Source organism: Pygoscelis adeliae, unplaced genomic scaffold (genome assembly GCF_000699105.1).
Source record: "Pygoscelis adeliae isolate BGI_AS28 unplaced genomic scaffold, ASM69910v1 Scaffold1, whole genome shotgun sequence".
Taxonomy (NCBI): Eukaryota; Metazoa; Chordata; class Aves; order Sphenisciformes; family Spheniscidae; genus Pygoscelis; species Pygoscelis adeliae.
Window position 1 is genome coordinate 4317790 of NW_008824051.1, and position 14287 is coordinate 4332076.

At 41.9% G+C, this 14287-nt stretch overlaps 1 protein-coding gene across 1 annotated transcript in view; it reads right to left on the minus strand.

The window, feature by feature from the left end:
* Positions 1-9128: 9128 nt before the first annotated feature.
* EPHX1 (epoxide hydrolase 1, microsomal (xenobiotic)) overlaps positions 9129-14287 on the minus strand; it is a 23265-nt gene continuing 18106 nt past the window's right edge. Inside the window, exons 7-9 of the mRNA XM_009333645.1 lie at positions 12859-12967; positions 11742-11867; positions 9129-10175 (exon numbers count right to left, since the gene is read on the minus strand). Of these exons, the coding sequence (XP_009331920.1) occupies positions 9950-10175; positions 11742-11867; positions 12859-12967 (461 nt within the window). The 3' untranslated portion in view covers positions 9129-9949. The remainder of the gene's footprint in view (positions 10176-11741; positions 11868-12858; positions 12968-14287) is intronic.

Consider the following 14287-nt stretch of genomic DNA (forward strand, 5'->3'; position numbering starts at 1 on the left):
GTTAGTACAGACAGGGCCAGCTCTCCTGTGAACTTGAATAAACCCACTTCCAGTCATGCTAACGTGCTTCAGATATAGAATATGGAAAACCTACTAGGTAATGGACAGTTGCATCTTGCTAAATAGTCATTGCTGGCATTTGAGGAACCAGTTCATGTGTCTGATGGGGAAACCACCTGCATATTTCACTTATCATGTAGCAGACATTCTTGTTTGCCACTGTACTCTGTTGCAGTTAAACTCATAGAAATGTCTATGATATTAGGACATGCACTAGTTTGAGTAAAGGCTGGGATCACCTATTAGTAAATTATCATAAGACCTCCATGTATAGCAATACACAAATTAAAGGCTGGTTTGTCAGCTTTGCTATATTATGCTTGCCTCCCTAGTATCTTTTGGGTCTCTCTCTGAGAGCTGGAAGTAATTAGGAAACTGCACTAGCTCTAATTCATTCCTTCATGCTGGTGCATCTCTCCGAGAGGATAAAATTAGATCAGTAGGAGAAACTCCTTGCATTCCTTGCTGAGCCTTAGAGAAAAGCTGAGGGATGGAAGCCTCAACAAATGTGGATATTGGCTGCACTGTATTTGAAATTCGTATTTAAAGCCATTGCACATTCTTTACTGTTCTTTTTATAAATCTTTTGGCAGGAAGCCTAAGCAAATGGCCCAGCTGGAGTTACTGATTGTAGCTCCCAGAAGCCATATTTGCCGAGATCCAGCGCCTGCTGCTTGCCTTGCATTGCTCAGTTGGAACAACTCCTCCCCCGCCACCTCGCTCCTTGCTAAGTCCTTACTTGCGTTCTAGCAGCCGCCACCAGGAGCGCTCCTGTGGAACGGGAATCCTGGACAAGTCTGACACTCAAACATGAGTAAGCCCTACAGCGCGGTCTGTGATGGGATTCTCTGTGACACAACTGAGGGGACAACCTCTGGAAAGTTGAAGAACGGAGCCCATTTGATATTTGTACAATTCAGTGCACTTCTGCAAAGACTTAGATGATTTTCTTCTATAGTGAAGAAAATGCTATATGGTATGCTGAGACTTTAAAAAAAACCCCCAAAACCTTGGCTTGTGTAGATACACCCAGCTCTGTGCCAGTTAGAGCTTATTCTGTATGTATGCCCAATCTGGTTCACCTCCTGCCCTATTGCAACACATCCTCAACACCCAAATGAAGATTGCAATTTCTCATTTGCGTTAGGTGCACGCGTTCATGCCTTGTTTTCCCTCGGGCTTTTCCCATGTGCTGAGCCAAAAGGAGATCTCTGTGCTGGCTAAGTTTTTACATGCTTCAGTGTAGCACTAGACCATGTTCTTTCTGTCTCTTTACAAAAATCCAGTTCCCAGCTCTGCTTACCCACAGATGCTAGCAGCACAACTGAAAGCTTTCTCACGTATGATCTACAGATAGTTCACTTATTAGCGTTTGGAAGCCTTTCAGTTTTATGCCTTTCAGGAAGGTGGGCTTGTCCTAGGAGCAGCAAACCACAGAGTTGTTCTCCTGTATCTTAGCAGAAGTGAGGTGAGAGGCGCAGGAAGATTTGGGGAGGAGGGGTCTTTTTCTGTCACTAACACAAACCCAAGTCCATTGAGTACAAAGAAAAGATACACTTTAATGTCTCTAAACTGCAACAATACAAGGAAACACACAGTTGTAATTCCAAATGATGGCCCGGGTCATAACTTTCAAAGAGGACATGCATCTTATCTTCTTAAACTGGCCTTGCAAATTCCTGCTCTGTCTAATCTAAAGACTTCAAGAATGATGCTTGTCACCACCTGTCTGTAACAGCTGCGAGTGCCTGTTTCAGATACTTCAGAGGTACAGAAGTTGTTCTTTCTTTCTGAGGACAGCTGTCTGACGGATCAAAACAGAAAGGAAATGACCAAAAGCGGAGACACTGAAAATTGGGTCATTATAACAGAACATTCTTCCCTCTAATTTTTTGGTTCTTGGGTTAACTCCTGGCTCTTGCTTTGTATTCGACATCCTATTGGTTAGGCTGTAGCATCTCAGCTGCAGCAAGTGCAGCTTCCCAGTTTTTTTGTGCTCAGACACAGAGCTCCTGGGTTATCTTCACTTGTTCGTTGTCAGCAGAGTCTGTAAGCATTTGTTGTTTGGAGAGAATGTGTATCAAGATCAGCTGTCTTTCTATTGCATGTACCATAATTAGCTTTTAATTCTTTTGACAAAACAATGAATGTGGCCCCATGTATTAACTGGTATAGTATATGAAGCTACTTCTCCCTACTCAGTGTGCCTCCATTACTAATCTCTTCCAACCAGGAGCCTGCCATCTCCAGTAAAGGGTGACTCTGGATTCCTGGTTGAAAGCAAATGTGGTTGCTTTCCTGGAGGAGGATCTGTTCCCTTCTGTAGCAGCTTATTTCCTGCCTTCTTAGGTAAGTTCTGGTGTAACATGTATCTGATCTTCTCACCTTTGAATGGATTGAAAGTCCCACCTCAAGACCAACTTTTATGTCTAGTGGAAAGTAATAGTCTGTGGTGTTAAGTAAGGATTTCACTAATTTAATGAGCTAAATATGTTTCCAACTTCAATTCTGGATGGAGTTCTCTTTCCACTAAAGTTCTGATTTGGAAATGTCCATAACAGCCATGATTAGATTTCCTCAAGTCTGGTTAGATTAAGAGTTTGTGTATTTAAAAAAAAAAAACAACACTTTTTACTACTGTGTTTGACTTCCTGCACAAAAGCTTCTCTTTGTTTTGTTGGGGGGTTTTTGGCCCCCTCCTTACTCTCCCCCAAATGAGTAGGTAGAGATGGTATTGCCTATCAGGCAGAAATTATATTCATTCTGCTGTAACCCTCCTCAGACCTTGGTTTACCTGCTGCTGGATGGATGTTCAGAAGGTTCAGTACATTGTATTTGTTCGTAGAAGTGTCTAAAACGACCCAAATTCTCCTATTCTTAGTTGTCACCTCTCTAAAATTGGGTTGGCAATGTCTACTGATACAAAGTTTGTGGTCCTCAGCAGTCCAGAGCTTCATCCCATCTTATCATTTCCCTACGATGTGATGGAGATGTGATACATATGATATAACACAGATATGATAGCGTCATTTTAGAGCCTTAAAACACTTTTATCTTCCAGACTCTAACCTGATGTTTGTCTGAGTCTTGAAGTAAACTAGCTTTTTCTGAGAAGTCACAGGACAGTGGGTGCGAGATCTGATAACCTTGAACGCTCTGAACTAGATCTGTGCATGATACTCAAGTGGGAATGGGTGGGACTCTAAATAGCCAGGGAGAAGGAAATTTTCACATCTGTTTCTAGACTCAGTGGTTAATTAAGTGCTGGTTAATAGTTAATGAAGACACTGTTCTCAAAAGTGATGTTTAAAATAGAGTTCTAGAAAGCTAATGTATGGTATTTCAGAAGGTACTCCTAAATAAAATAGGAGCCAGAATTTGTTTGTCTCATATCATTACTGCTGTGTGGTGGTGAACCTCCAATTTTTATGTAGTGATGCAAAAGCATGAAAGTTTGTGATGAAAGTTAGTGACTGTTTTTGAAAGGCATCTGTTTGTTGTGTTTCTCAGATGTTTGTTAAAAAAAAAAGTTGCAGTACAGGAGGAAGACTGAGGGCAGAGAGAATGTAAGATAGATGTATTTTTGTACACAGCTCGCCTTCCTTCTGTATGAAAATCTTTCATACATTTAGTGGTGTTTCATACCACTTTTCAGATTGATTAGGTTTATTACAGCCTGCTCTCCTGAAATGTAAAGCACCAAGTTGCTTCTTTCAAGTGAAGATGTTCCATGTCAAAACTTATTTTGAATTCTAATTTTTTTTTTCCTAAGGCAAATTATCAGTTTTGGGTTTTTTCCCCTCCATCTATAGACATAAAGAAATAAAACCAGCAGCTATCTCCACAGAGGAAAATAGAGAAGGAAGTGGTTTAAAGAATTGCTAAGTACCATGATTTGGTTGCGGGCATTGAATTTTTTATGACAGGGTTCTAGCTTTAGAGAATGGAGTAGGCTTTTCTTATTCTTTTATATTTGACGTCTGTAACTTCAAAATTGTTCCTAAAATAGGAAGAATTCATTCACTTCTGAGACCAGAAATCAGAATCTACTGGAAAGGGCAAAAATTGAGAAATAAATCGCTTGTGCACCTTTAAGAGGAATCATTTAAGCAATTATTTCTGTTATTTAGCTTCAAAAGGGAAAAGACATAGTGGTGAAGTTAGGAGAATTAATTATATCTGTGTTCTGCAGTGGGTTCTGCTGCTCAGTTTGTGTGAGGTATTACTTAATCCCTCTGTCTCTGGATTCTCTGAAAGATTAAGAATGCCTTCTGATCACTGCAAAAAGCTTTATCAGCCACAAAAGACTTGGGGTGATGCAAAAAAAAAAAATTCCATTGAGACAAAAATGCAGGGGTGGACCTTAGTTCACTTGAGACTGTACAAGAATTCCTAGAACTTGAGATACAAATGTATTTACATACAAACTCACCCCAGCAATGCAGGCTTGGTTGCAAAAGAGCTTAAGAATTGCTGGAAGATAAAGCTCTTAGACTTCCTCCATTCGGGGAAGTTGAAAGGTTAGTAGGCGTGCTCTGAGCAGAGATGAAATTCTACAAGGCAGCGATGGCCATAGTCCAAAAGCGAGTGGGACTACTTAGGCTCAGCTGGAGCAGAGCTGCAACCCAAGCTCATGAAATCGCGCTGAGCGAGGGATGCCATACAGACAGTGGGAAAAATGTTAGCTGGGCTAGGCCTTTCCCCGCTGCAGAGGAAGACTTGACATCGCCTATCTGAATACCTCAGGGTCACATACTCTTGTGCAATGGACAACTAGGAATGCAGCAACAGTACGTGGATCGTGTTAAGAAGGATGGGGTATTTGGCAGGAAGCCAGTACCGGCAGGAGAGGCAAAAGCGGGTTTTGCATTCAGTGTGGAGCGGGTACCAGTGGGGGACAAGTCAGGGACTGGGAGGAATTTCAGAGCTGAGCGTGCGGTTTCTTTTTTCACCTGCCTCCAGGGCCTGGCCCTCCCTGGGCCCAAAGCAGGCTGCAGCTGCTGCTGCGAGGGGCAGACAGCTGGGCTGCTGACACAGCTTAGAGCCCCTTGCTCAGCCTTGGGGGCAGGAGGCTTTGCAAGCGGGGTTCTGGGCCCCTTGCAGCTGCTGGGACAGGCAGCATAGGCAAGGTGAAGCAGTCGGTTTCCCTCCTTGCACCTCTTTCGTGCTGTTGAAACAGTCTTGAGTCAGTCTTCATATATAGTTGAGTTTGTCATGTTAGTACCTTTGACTTGGTAGCTGGGCAGTTGAGCGTCGTTTTGTCTTCTCGTGTTCCTGTTCACGTTTTCTCTGTACTGACTCCCTCTGCACCGATCGTCTGCAGTGGTTTGAACCATTGCTGCAAAGAGGCATTATCTTTCATTTAAGAAGATGGAAACTCATCACTTAAATCATCTCATTTATCATTAGTCCTATCCTCAAAGCTGCAGACATTCAGCTATTAAACACAGAGAGAGCATGAGCGTCCTTCTTAACATCTTAAAATCCAGTCAGGAAGGTATTTTGAAGACTGAAGTTTGGACTAGATCTAGCAAGGGGAAAGAGCTGCCACTCAGCGTAGATCTGTTTATAAATACTCTTCTCCAGAAGACAACTGACAATTGTAATGGGGCTAATTCTTCTAGCAGCATTGGCATAACACCATCAGGGCTGTCTGGCACTGCACAGGATATTTCTTCCATGAAAGAAAACTAATCCTAAGCAAGACGGTTTTAGTGTGAGTTATGTTCCTTGAAGTGCTATTACAGCAAGTAAAACAAGTGGCATCATTTCTCAGTGTTTCAAAATAAGCTACCCTGAAATCAATATGGATTTATTCCTTGTCTCTTCCCACAGTATCCAGAAGGATCTTTCCATTCCTCTTAGACAAAAATGTATCTTCATTTAATGCATATTATGTATTGCACCTGCTCTAAAACACAATGTACATTTGATTGACTGTCGAACCAATCAGTCCCTGCCCCCAAGCAATTCTTGCTGACTCAGTGGTGATGAATAGTGCCCCTTATGGATCTAGATCTAACTGTGATGCTAGACTTAACAGATTCTACTTCTCACTAAATGATGGTTTAACTTCCTTTTTCGTATGAAAGTGTGATTTCTATTCATATTTTTTTCATTCATAATCTGAGTAATGCCTGACTTCTTTGTTTCATGTATGTGAAGTCTTGTCTTGTTTAGTTGTATAAGATGTCCAAAGGCTGCATATAGCGGCTTGGATTTTTCAGGACTTTATGGTTTGTAGTTTAAAAATCAGAAGTCAAATTTGGTCGTAGTGGGAGTTAGTTTAGCTGGAGCTGTATGAGAAGATGATGACCGTACTAGTGTTTTTCCATACCAGCAGCAGATACTTTCCAAAGCGCTTCAGTTGGGGGGGCAGAGTGTAAGTTCTGTTTATTTTCAGTGGCATCTCCATGGTTCTGAACCTCTTATCCAGACCCTTCATGGGCTGTAACTGGCTAATTAAAAAGCAGGGTTTAAGTCACCTACTTCTGGTTTCGGTGTGGGATAAATGGACGTTTTGGAGAAACTTAAGGAGGAATGGCTTTTAGGACAGCAGTTTCACCAAGAAATGGCTCTGGAGCAAAACAAAATGTTTTGAGCATCACACTGTCACTGGATCCTGGGTTCTCCTGAAGGCCGCAGCTACTATTTCAAAGAAAGAGCCTTATTCCCAAGAAACAGCTCAGCTGGCCCAACAGCGGTGCATTTGGCCTTGTTAGAGGAAACTCACAGTCTGAACAGCAGGTGCTCAGCTGGCTCACTTAAATAAGAACAAGTATAACAGAGCCAGGAGTCCTTTCTTATTACTAGTACAATAATCTGATACGCAGTTACTTGCTAACAGAAATGTTAGAACTAATTTCTGATTATCTGACTGACTTTTGCACTACTGACTGTAGTACTGTACCAAATAATTGCCCGTTAGCCAATACCAGAGTGTATCAGAAGTGAGACTGGATTCACTCAAGGTGGTTATCAAATCCAAATCTCGGGCTCATGGGAGAGTTGCTCCCTGCAGGAAGAGATGCAGGTGCTATCACTAGTCCACAAACACTTCATTAGTATTAAACCTTGTGCTACAGGCAGGATTGGCTGTGTCTTGCTAAAACCAGATGATTATTTTGAAAAAGGGGAGGGGAATTGATGGCAGGCTTTACAGCTGGCACATAGCTGAATTTTATACTCTTTCACATTGTCATAGTATTTCACGGAATCTTTGTATCTAAGTATAGCTAAGTAGGTGATGAACAACAGCTGCTGATAGCTGTTGGGCTTAAGGTTTGAGAAGTGTGACATCAGAATTCAGAACAACCTTTGCTATGTAACAGGCATTCAACTATCATTTTAAAGCTTCTAAAGTCTACACCTTTTATGTCCAGATTTTTTTCTCTTTCAGACCACTAGCTAATCAAACCCATTTTTGTGCTGGATTTAGTGTCTCGGTGCCTATCTTCCATACTAAGTAAAACTGACAGCGTGGACAGCTCGTGTTTGTAGTAGGCTGAAGTGCACTTAGGTGCACTTGGTGTGCAGAGCGGGGCAAGGACGCGCTCGCTTACTGTCTGTGTTTATTTTCATTGTCTCAGATTGTTGAGAACTGTGAGGCATATTAAAAAATACGAAGGTTCTACAGGCGGTTGGTTTTTGTCCAGCTCTCACTGGTGACTGAGCCTGGATGAGCTGCTGTAACATAAGATTGCTTAGCAGGGACCTGATGTGCTTCCTTTCATCGAGGCTGGGCCCCTTCAAGCAGATCTGCTCCAGAAGGGAGAGAGAAAATGCTTCGAGCCTTCTACTCACATCTGAAAATCGGTTTGGCAGGTATCATATAGCAAACTTCCTTCCCACTTACTTTATCTGCGCTGTGACTGAGCAGTCTCTGGGGAAGTATTTAGTTATATCAGTATATGGCAGTGCTCCCTAACACCACAGCAGATGTCTGCATGTGCATTAAAGATGAGAGAGGATGATCTCCAACTCTGAAATATAAGGCCCCACAAGGGACAGAAGTAAGGCAAAAACAAATGGCCAGAGATCAAGACTCGTGCAAGAGGGAGCACACTGGTGCCTGTAAACAGCTGTCGTTGAAGAGGTGAGCTGATTCCTCCTGAATAAGCAACCTTTTTTTAATATACTGAACCTGAAACAAGTTTGGGGATGGTCTTCTCTGAGAGGAGTCTATTTTAGACAAAGTGAATGATTCTATTTTCTTCCTGTCTATTCAAAACACACTGGCCTGAACCACACAGTATTTTGCAAATGAGAACACAAATTTGACTAATAAAAGCATTTACAAGAAAATGTAGAATTAGCACTTACTACTAATCTGGAAACAGTTAGCTGTCTTAAAGAATTCAAGTACAGCTTGAAGGTCTAAGGCAGCACTGCAGCCAAATCTTGCAGGGAGACCTGAGAGCTACTGTGCCTTCCTCTCCTGGCACCCAGGCGCAGAAGCACAGAAGGCTGAGGAGAGGTAGCGAGAGGTCTCATCTCTGCTCAGAAAACTGATCCAAGCTGTTTCACAAGTAGTCTGCCCTAATGATTTTCTGTCATGGTGTATCAGGTGGCTTTGAGCACCAAGATTCAAATGTGCCCAGCAGGAGAGTTGACTTGCCTTCTGTGAAACAAACTAGTTGGTATTCTTGAGTCTAAAGCCCTGTGGGATGGAGCAGGGCTCTGCCAGAGTGACTGTTATTTAACAGCTTCCATTTCAATTAATATTGTGAAATAATACTAATCCGTGTAAGTGTTATTGGTGGATTGTATTTCCCTGTGCTTGCAGGGGTAGGGAAGTATATCAGAAGTGACCAGAGAATAAAACCATACTGAAATCGGTCATCTGGATACAGTTTAAGAGTGTTTGAAGCTCAACTGCACACACCAGGGACTGTTGCTGGCAAAAACATACAGCCCTTCAAATTCAATTTTCTTTGAGCAGTTTGCCTTCAATCTGACCTTTTTAACAGATGCAGTACAGAATTGATAAGTTCTGAATTGACACTTCTCTCTGCTGTCACCAAGCAAAATCTCAGTTATTAAAAAAATTAAAAGAAACATACAGGTCCCATTCAATATTTTAATGCAAGTTTCTTTTAATTTTGAATTTATCAAATTTTTATTATTTAGTAAGAAGTATTTACAATACCCTGCAAAAGCAGTGTAAAGCCACATTGTCTTGAGCCTATCCAGGGCTATGATTTTAGTTAAGAGTACAAATTCAGTGCAGAGGTAGCTTGGGCTATAATTACTCCTCCCCAGCCCTCCCTTCTGGTCCAAGCTACAGGCACCTGCGTGCTTCAGCTGCTCCTCACATGTCGCTGTCCCAGGAGCCTGGCACAGGGGAGCTGAGCTTCCTCACAGCCAGGAAGCTGCTTAACAGCCCAGGCTGGAAGAGAAAGGCAGGCAGCAGTAGCCAGCTGGCTAGTTTAAAGGTACTGTAGATCATCGATGCCAATTAACCAATGCACTCATGCAAGTTGGGTCTTGCCAGGCTGTTCCCCATTGTTTATGTGAACATACGCCAACTCAAGTTTTACTGCTGCGGTGAAAAAAAAAAGCCTTTCACAACTAATAACAGTTTAATTGTTATAAGGTCTATTTTTCAATTTCAAAGCAAGAGTCAGGAATACTACAGAACAGATTTTAGAAGCCTGTGCTTGGGGGAGAAGATAACCAAGTAATCTTCATGCTACTTTCTTAGCCTAGCTGAACAAAACAAACCCAACCCAAAATCAGTAGGTCCCCCAGCAGTATCTCACTGAGATATACTGCATTTTTCTTGCTGTCCTCTCTCACAGCTGGTCAAGAATAAGATCTAATTACATGGATTACAGTAGACTTAGTAAGGCTAAGCTATAAGCAATTACCCTGCTGTTTGTTAGGGGAGTTATTCTCCTTTCTTTCTCCAAAGTTGCCCTTTCTCTACTTTCCCAACAAACTGCAGAATATCTTCAGCAAGAAGTTCAGGTTCCTCCAAAGCTGCAAAGTGGCCACCTCGAGGCATGAAATGGAAGGAAACTATGTTGGTGTATTTCTTCTGGGCCCAAGCCTGGGGCGTGTGCATGACTTCATTAGGGAAGGAGGCAATGCCAGTAGGTACTTGTACTGTGAGCCTGAGAGAGAAAAGAGAATAATTTCAACCTTTCAAAACACTTAACTCGGCAAGAAATGGAAAGTCCCAAGGAAACGTTGTTCTTAAAGAGCTGGGCACACTGTTGTTAGGCAATTAAAATTTTACTTCCAGATCCTAAATTTGAAGACAAGACAACACTCCCATTCCTGGAAAAAAAAAAAAAAAATTGCGTACATTGATATTAAGGCAATTTTCCAAGGGATCCAGGGCATGAGATTTAGAAGCATGGAAATTGAGAAGAGGTGGTGGGTATCAAGTTTCCTCATGCTGCATTCAGGGTTCAGGAGTCATGTATTAAGGGGAAAGCGCACAATTTGACAAGGGCTGGATTGATTACAGCTAGATGACAAGGCTGAAGATTACAACTAGAGCATGTTAAGCCTGGCAGGACAACTGGAGGGTAGGCAGGGGAAGAATTATCTTGAACTGCTGCAAAGGGGGAGAGGGGAGGAATAATAGAGAATAAATCTAGATTCGTTCAGAAGAAACATTTCTGATCATGAGACTTTACCCTGTAAAGTAGCTCTTGCTTTAATTGGCACAAATGCACTCTACAGAACGCTTTGCACATTAGCAAGAAGGGAAGCAACTGCATTTGAGGGGAAGACTACCTTACAAAGTGGAATGATCCGCACTTGTTATAAACAGGGCAACATTTCCTAGGTTTAGGTTTAAATATCTCGTACACATAAGCTGCATTATCAGAAGTGACAGACTTTAAAATTCAGGTATAAAAATTGTTGGGCACATAACCACCAGAAGCCTGAAAACAGGGTGCCTAATTTTATGTAGGTCTTTGAGACTTCTTCCTCTAGCCACATAGAAGCTCATATAGCTCATCTCATGTTGGCAGAACTGGAGCAGGATACTGCCCACAGTGTAGCCAGAACAGCTTCAAGAACTGAGTCAGCTTCCTGGGAGCATCATTTCACAGCTAAATAAATACCATAGCAGTGAGCTATGGTTGCGAAAACCTCAGGGCAGGTTTGAGCCTTCGCTAATACTCAAGCTGACATAAGTATATGCAACCAAGCTGCCGTCTTAAGTGTCTGCACAGCAGGAACAGCTGTCTTTATGACTTTCAAATTATACAGTTTGTCAATATACTGAAGTTGCTTCCAAAGGTAGGACTTAAATCTTTTGCAGAAATAGGCAAACTGTGTCCATAAAAGTACCAGAACTACAAAACAATAAACAAATCTGACTGCATGACTCAGTCACAGGCTAATTTAATAACTAAAGTAAAATCTGGAAGTACTTGCACGTGCTTTTCCCTAGTTGGATACACTGTGAATGGGAAGTCCTCAAGCAGTGCCTCCAGTCAGATCTCCTTGCTGATGGTTCAGGATTCTCACCCAATTACTGTGTTTTTCAAGCACAACACAGTACATCAACTAACAGACCTGTCCTGCAGAGGAGCACTGTGATACAGCATTGCTTTTCCTCCACATTCAGAAACTTGCAGCAGCTATAAGACATAAGCAACCTGTCTGCAACCATAAAATTAAGTTCAGGGCAAAATATTTAAAGCAAAAAACCCACTTACCTTTCATGTTTCTGTGTGCCTATCCCCTTCTGCAAATTTTCTTTGTAGAAACGCATTGAAGAGACTATACAGCCTGACACCCAGTAGATCATGATATTGGTGAGCAGATCATCCAGGTTAAACTTCCTGAATAGGTAAGCCCAGAGATTGCTTAGTTAGAACCAAATACCATTTTGCATTACTTTAGCAGGGACTTGACTTTGGTTTGGTTGTAAGAAAAAAAGTTACAGGAAAAAATAGTTAACTTGGTTAAGAAAAGAGTTGAGAGGTGAAGTATGTTACTCCCCCTCTGTCTGTCAGTGACCAATTAAGCAAGTTAAAGGTTTTCAGACACAAACTGGGAAGTGACATTTTAACTTCTACACGGAAGGCAGACTCCAACAAGGACCTTATGGTCCAGCACAGCTGTCTACACTGTCCGTAGACCGGGAGGGTAGGAGCAGAAGAGCACATGGAACAGCTTGTGCCATTTATTATTCATAACTGGAAATGCTACCATGAGCCTTCAGTAGAGCCATCACACCAACATGTGCTGTTAACAGTGCATGTTCCATATCAAATTATTAGCTGTATGCAGTGCAAACATTCTATTCAAATCCATTGTCACTGGACCTTTTCATAACATGCCCCTTCCTTTGCTCCACTCCTGCCAGGTATCTCGGCAATTTTCAAAGGGGACTTCATCTCAGATTTCTGCCGCACACTAAGGATGATTCTTTATTAGCAAATGGTAGGTAGATGAAGCAATACTGATCAATTTAAAGCAAATTCACAGGGAGTTAAGTATTAGAATTAAAATGAATCATGAGTTCTGTTTCCCAGCATCTTAATGTAGGTTAAACTTTTGTTTTTCTGTCCTAATGAGATTCTCCCACCTAAGTCAGTTTTTAATCCCCAGAAGTTGCAGGGTGTGTGTCTTTTCTAGGAGATCAAAGTGGGAAGGGAGTACATCAGCCTTCATGGCCTGTTTGCTTCTTTGCATGCTGTAGTACAGCACTGCACCATTTGTGGTCACTACAGGCTCCCTACGAGATGCGAGGCGATCAATTCAAACTTCTTTAGCTATGACTCCGGGCTTAGTCACCTCATCCAAAATGGCCTAAGAGGAAGCGCTTACCTCTCTAGTCCTCCGTCCTCTAAATTATGGAATTCCAGATCAGTCCACGTAGAAAACTTCTCCAAGATGTATGCGGCCAGTCCTACAGGAGAGTCATTCAAACCACAGCCTGAAAAGAAGGAAAACTTAACTAAAATTGCAATATCCAACTACTGAACTCAGAGTGTTATAGAAGCAGCCCATTAAAATACAGGGTAGATAACTTTACAAAGCTGTTCCGGCAGCTGTCTTCTTAAATAAATAAATAAAATGGTAGAACAAGTTGGAGCCATTTATTACTGAATCATAAACTGATAGTATCTGCAAACCAACAGGCTCCGCATTAGCTCACACTGTGTTTTTTGAACTGATGTAACAGTATTGGATTTCTGCTGGCTTTTTTCTTCTTGAAAGCTAATAAGATTAAGCTCTATGTGCCAAGTAGGGTTTGCTTCCATTAATCTGGAAGTTGTCATATATCAAACAGCATTACAGGGCCAAACCCCACATGCCTACACATGACCAGGAGAATTTGCACCATTATCTAACAGCAAAAACATTTTAAGGATTATTAGAAAGTCATTAAGGAAGAGCAAGGCTTTACTAAAAGGTCCATCTGCTGAATTAGCAATAGCCAACTGCCTTCACGTAGAATAAGGCTTAATATACTTTTTATAGTTTGTTTTGCTTGGACAGGAAGAATACGCCTGCACCTGGAACTTTGCTAATACATCCTAGTGCTGTGAAATACAGGGAACATAAACTGTCCCAGCTGCTCAGAAAAACCTTTTCCTGAGGAACAGCAATATACTTGAAGTTCCACCCATGCAACCCAACCTTCCTGAAAGATGGCTAACACTACAGCTCGCGCAATTTCATCAGTAATTGCTATTTAAACATGATAGTTGAGTTTCAGTTATCAAACAACTAACACTGATAAGTGAAATACCAAGTGTTTGAAAAAGTTATATTGAGCATGCTTTCCAGATCTGCAGAACTAGACAAGCAATAGCCTGTTCTCATATACTTACTGTGAACAAAGAGTACATTGGTTTACATATGGGAAAAATTGACATCGATCTTAACAGTACTTTGACTACAGGCGCTGCCTATTTCAGTCAGTTGAAAACGAACCCACACTCCATTCAGGTTTCCCAAAGAGTAAGTGTAAAATCAAATCCATGCAAGCCACTTTGATCAAAAGCCAGCTCTGAAGCAATCAGGAGTACAGCATTAGCCAGCACAGTATGTATCAAGAGCCAGAGGCAACTTCCTTGCTTAGGACAGCTTGCAAGGTAGCCCTGTACCACCAGAAGTCGCAGGAAGACTGCGGTAGCCTCCATGGCTGTGCTTCTTCCAGCTACCTTATGCTCCCTTCTCCAGAGTGTCTTTCTCCCTACAGGAACCTGCCACCTGCCATGCTCCTCTCTTCTTTGTCCTCAGAACTGCA